General features: G+C 28.8%; 1 protein-coding gene across 1 annotated transcript; it reads left to right on the top strand.

The window, feature by feature from the left end:
• Positions 1-5,355: 5,355 nt before the first annotated feature.
• LOC108336547 (pathogenesis-related protein 2) lies at positions 5,356-6,160 on the top strand. The gene is made up of 2 exons (XM_017573027.2): positions 5,356-5,621; positions 5,702-6,160. The coding sequence occupies exons 1-2, from the start codon at positions 5,441-5,443 to the stop codon at positions 5,986-5,988; spliced, it is 468 nt and encodes a 155-aa protein (XP_017428516.1). The 5' UTR covers positions 5,356-5,440; the 3' UTR covers positions 5,989-6,160.

The raw sequence follows: 6,160 nt of genomic DNA, 5'->3' as shown, positions 1-6,160 counted from the left end.
AGAGGAATGGCATTTATTTATAAGGAAGCAATAGCACTCACTGCTTCAACCAACTCATTATAGTTTAATATAGATTATGGTCTCTTTTCATTCTTTACACCAACTTTTGTATCAACTACTTTAATCTTAAGTCATAAGTCATGAGATCATATTTCTTTTAAACAACCTAAATCTTTATGTTTGCACATACTTCAGAAATAACAAAAATTATGATTTCTCTCCTAATTTTTCATGCTGTCTGTCTTTCCCCTATTTCAGTAATTTTGTATTTTTTTTAACATTTTTTCCTCTTGTATAATCTGTGAAATATTTTTCAATCTATTTTTCTTTATTTAATATTAAATAAGATTGATTTTATTTTTTTGTCAAGTGCTGTGACGTTGAATCATTCAAATTCAAAGAAGAAGTTTCCTCCAAAAAGAAATTAATAAAAAGGTTAAATGGCAGACACATTACGTTCAACCATGGCGACGCATGTGTACTGTATATGCAGAAATGAATAATTTTGTTATATTAAATAAATCTTATTTTAGTTTGCGCTTTAAATAAACAAATGTTTAGATTTATAATAAATAATTTTGAATCATAAATTTCATTTAGGAATAATTATAATTTTCTGTCTTTCTAAAAAACTAAATTGATTTTTATCTTAAAATTTTTTCAAATAATGATTTTAAGCTTTATTATACATTTATTAATTATTTATGTTTTTAAAGAAATATCAAGTGGTCATTACTAAAATAAATATTAATGATGCAATTATTTTTAAATAATAAAAATTCTATCGTACCATCAAAATCATATACGACTGATTAAAAAATCATTGACATCATTTGTAAATGCGTACTAAAAATTAGATTAACAAAGCCATAGGAAAATTGATAGTAAAAACTATATTTATTTAAAAAATATGAGGAATGAATTTTTAGAATTATTAAACGGTTCTTTTAGAATATTAATTTAAAATAAAAAATATTTAGTAAAATTATGTACTGTATAAAATTAGAAAAGCAATATCTGTTTACAAAAAATTAAACTATTTAGTATAAATATTGAACACTTTCTGTAATGAGTAACTGGTTATTAAAAACTGAAAGTTCAATTTCTGCAACAACATCTAAGAAACATTTTTTCAAAAGAAAAAAGAGCGTCTAGAAGGCGTCTAAAAAAAGCACCCCAGTCTGTATGTACATGAATAGTTTCCTATTAACCTTTTGTTTGACCCTAGTGAAGAACCAAAAAGTAGAAATTAAAAGTAAACAAGTTTATAAAAATTTGATTCAGGTATGTTTTTATTTCAGATCTTATTAACCAATGCCTAATGATGTTGGTCAAGAAATTAAAAACAAAACTACTGCTAATCATATAGAAACATAATAAAAATTATTGAAAGACGTTTTATTTTCATACTATTTTTTTTTTTATTTTTACCCAATATCCTAAAAGATTTATTAACATTTATCTTTTAATTTTTCTTGAATGAGAGAATTTGTTTTTTTCTCTTCAAAATAATATATAGATTTTTAATATATATATATATATATATATATATATATATATAAGATTATGATTTTTTATCTTTTTGAATAACGACTTGTTAATATGATTTTTGTAAAAGAATATCGTGGAAATTAAATTCATTGTTGTTTTTGTCCTCTAACTATCAATTTAAAAACACATAAAAACTGAAAACTATTATTTCAATTGTATAAGAATGAAATTATATTATCTCCACCAAAAATCACAATAAAAATTAATATATTATTTATATATTAAATATTTAATTACCAAAAAAATTTAAAACTTAAGGTTGTTATGATTGTTTAAATAAACATTGTTTTGAAGTTTCACATAACTGTATAATGAAATAACATATATCAAATGAAGAGTCTATGATAAATGCCTTAAACGCTATATGTGTAAAGGTTATCCTAAATGTTAAATCTTACTCAATCATACTATTGCCTAAAGACTAGTACACGTAACATGCTTAAACGCTTAAAAATGTTTAACGTTTTTAATACATGTACCATATAATACTCCATTTTTTGTTGTATTGTACTCCATTGTGGGTTGTGTTGTACTTTTTTTGTGTAGATCATTAAAGTAGATAGTTTTATTCAGAAGTTCGAAGAACATTAAGAAATAGAAAAATATTTTGAGAATGTTTCCCTAATTCCTTCTATCTGACACATGCGTACAAGCAGCACAATTATCTCTAAAGAAACAACATAACATCTGACCTTGTACCAAAATGCTCCAGAGCTACGAGAAACTCAATGATCTAAATAACATATCTTTTTTCGAAGAACTCTACATAAAGAGGATTGCATGAAGAGTAGAATAAAAAATAACTAAGATTTATTATTGCTCTTACGCTTATCTCTTGGTTACATCATCTAGACTTTATAAAAAAGAAAAATTTTATTACAAGTTTTCATATTTTCTTTGTATTGAAAAATATATTCTTTCTAAGAGAGTAATCATCTATTCTATTATTTCAAAAAATATTATGTTACTTTGTATATTCAGAAGTGAATTAAAATATTTGTTGGTTCAACTCAGTGGAGTTAAATGATCTATTTAATTGAACTAGTGTAAACCAGGAGTAGTGAAACTCGCCTAACCAGTTGGGTTAGTTTGTAAAACCAAGAGTGGTCAAACTCGTTTGTAATTTTTTAAAGATAACTAAAACCCTTTTAGAGTGCTTAAAGGAACTGGTTGTAGCTCAGTTTAAAGCTCATTTTGGAGTGAATTAATATAAAAAAAATTATTCTCTTTGCTTTCTCTTTAAAAAGTTTTTCTAAGCGATTACAAAAATCTTTTAAGTGTTCAACACTACTTGTAGAATGTGTAACCCTTACGGGTCTAACACTTATTCGTAAAAAAAAATTAAACTTTATTCAAACCCCTCCTTAGGTAAGTCATATGATAATTTTGATCATATTAATAAAATCTTACGCAGCCTCTTTAAACACTGGAGATTGTTGGTGACAACCCTAAGAACCTCCAAGAATCTCGATGGCTTAAGCTTTAAAGAGCTCATTGTCATAATAAAAGTGAACGCGCTAGAATTACAACAAGACAAAATGTTGAGGAAGGAGAAAAGCATTACCCTGAAAGCCCAAAGACCGTTAAGAAGAACTCCTACCAAGAACCTTCTAAGGAGTCAAATGCTGAAGATGACTCCTTGGAAGAAGAAGAAGATGAATTATCGTTCATCTCTAGAAAGATCCACTCAATTTAGAGGAACAAGAACAATACTCCTTTCAGAGGAAGATGCATCGATTCAACCTCTAAAAGTTATTAGAAAGATAAACGAAAGGAAAAGTCAATGGTATGTTATGAACAAACTCGGACATTTTAGGTCTGAGTGCCTGACTTGAAAAAGTAAAAAAAGAAAACAATCTTCCCCAAATGGGAGAAAAAAAAGTACTCATGGGTACCTGGGAAGACTTAGACTCGTCCGAGTCCAATAAAGAGGAAGAAGAAGCAAATGTGTGCCTCATGGCAGACAACATTGAATATTTATCAAACAACTCTAACGAAGTGGTATACTTTTTTGAACTATACTCTATAATTCAAACATATAATGAGTTATTGTCGAATTTTTCAAAAATGTTAGATGCTTTCAAAAGTTTAAGAAAGCAATATAGAAAATGTTTTAAAGAAAATGAAGCTTTGAAAACAGACTTCACAACGTCTAAGGACAATAAATTCTTGGAGTTTACAAAATAGCGACCTAGAGAGGAAGCTAATTGAGTCCAAACAACAAGTTAAAATTTTGTTTTCAGAACAAAAAAAAAAGCTTGAGAAGAACTCAAATATTGCTGAAGATGCTAAACACGTTGAACCCCTTCAATGTGAAAACGACACCTTGCTTAAGGTGTTAACAAAACGTTCATAGGAAATGAGTGTTTACGTCTCTTAATTAAAGGTTGCAAACATCTATCTTATAAAAAAAGGCTTAGGATTTAAAGGCAAACACTCATTATATGCTTAAATCTAAATTTGTTAAATTTGTTAAAACTAATGAGAAAATCTCTAGTGATGCATCAATTTCAGTCACACAAAAAGATGCAAAGAACTAACAAAATAAGACTCAATACAAGATGGGTACCTAAAAATAAAATTATTACTCTTGTAGACTTGCCTGACAACGTTAGAAAATAGGAAGATATTCTGGTAATTTCTCTAATGCCTTTTGTCTGACGCATCTGTACAAGCAACACATTTGTCTCTATAAGAAGCAACATAGCATCTCACCTAGTAACAAAAGGCTACACATCTACGAGAAATTCAATGCTCTCAATAACGGATCTTTTTCGAAAAAGTCTATATAAAAAGGACTGCATAAAGAGAAGAAAAAAAAAAGACAAGAATCAAGATTTATTGTTGTTCTTATGATGTCAACATTCTCTTATGCTTACATCAACTACACTTTATCTTTGAGAAAGAAAAGTTTTATTACAAGTTTTTAAATTTTCTTTATATTGAAAAATATTCCAAAAGTAGTTGTTATTTTGTATATTCAAAAGTGAATTAAAATACATGTTTTAGCTCAGTGGAGATAAACAATTTATTTAATTAGGCTAGTATAAATCTGGAGTAGTAAAATTCATCTAACCAATTTGATTAGTTTATAAAACCAAAAGTGGACAAACTCATTCATAATCTTTTAAAGATCAGTGAAACTTCATAAAAGTACTTAAAGAAAACTAGACATAACATTGAGTTTCGAATGAACCATAAAAAAATTGTCTTCTCCATACTTTTGTTTTAAAAAACTTTCTAAACACTTAAAAATATCTTTTAAGTGTTCAACATTATTTTGCAAACAGTCTAACACTTATTTCCATACAAGTTTTTAAACTCTATTCAAATCTTCTTTTCTAAAATTTAATTGTCTCGAAAGCTCACTTTACGTAAACCATAAACTAAAATAATAATTATAACAATGTAATGTTTTTAAATATAAAATTGTGGGAAACCGAAAAGCACAGAGAGAGAACTAACGTAGTTCCCTCTGAAATTATCTATTACCACACCTACAGCAAACGGTCGCCATCGTTGAACTCAAGATTGACGTGTACACAACTAATCTTCTTTGAATTTGAAAGGTTCCAATCGGAATATTTGACAAATACTAGAAAATATAAAAGTAAGAAAGAATAATGCTTGATGACATACTATTCTAAGAAGATTGTTTATTTTTAGAGAGAAAATAATCTGGGTAAACAAAGATGAATAGTCTAATAATCTTGTATCAGGAGTCAGAAGCTTCACACTTTAGTGTTATGAGTTATTCATAGAAACAAACATAGTAACATCATTGTTCTTATAAATAGAGGTTTCTCTTCTGCTAAACTCACACAGCAAACATCTCCTTCTATTCTCCTATTTTATATTCTCTTTCGTTTTGTTATCTCATTTAGAATCCATGGCTGTTTTCACATTCGAGGATGAAACCACTTCTCCCGTGGCTCCTGCTACCCTTTACAAGGCTCTTGTGAAAGATGCCGACAACATCGTCCCAAAGGCTGTTGATTCCTTCAAGAGTGTTGAAATCGTTGAGGGCAACGGTGGCCCCGGAACCATCAAGAAGATCTCTTTCCTTGAGGGTACTCTCTTTCTTCATTTTCTTTACATTTTCTGTTATAAAATTAAGTGATTAATGTGAATCTGGTATACGAATGAGCAGATGGAGAGACAAAGTTTGTGTTGCACAAAATAGAAGGAATAGACGAGGCTAAGTTGGGATACAGCTACAGCATAGTTGGAGGTGCTGCCTTGCCAGACACTGCAGAGAAGATCACCATCGACACCATACTCAGTGATGGCCCCAATGGAGGCTCAGTCGTAAAGCTGAGGATAAACTATCACAGCAAAGGAGATGTTCCACCCAATGAAGATGAACTCAAAGTTGGTAAAGCCAAGAGTGATGCTCTTTTCAAAGTCATTGAGGCTTACCTTTTGGCCAATCCTTAGATTATTACCAACGTTCTTAATTACATATGTTAGACTTTCCTTCTTTATCTAAAACTTGGCTTTCAGTGTAACAGTGTTTCCTTTCTTATTTTTGTTTTGTCCTATTTTCGATATCTTTTGTGTATCCCAGTTCATCAATAAATTATAATAAATCAAAATTTAAACCTGTTAA

The sequence above is a fragment of the Vigna angularis genome, chromosome 1, assembly GCF_016808095.1.
Source record: "Vigna angularis cultivar LongXiaoDou No.4 chromosome 1, ASM1680809v1, whole genome shotgun sequence".
Taxonomy (NCBI): Eukaryota; Viridiplantae; Streptophyta; class Magnoliopsida; order Fabales; family Fabaceae; genus Vigna; species Vigna angularis.
The sequence above is the reverse complement of the archived record's forward strand: the minus strand, read 5'-3'. Positions and strand labels throughout refer to the sequence as shown.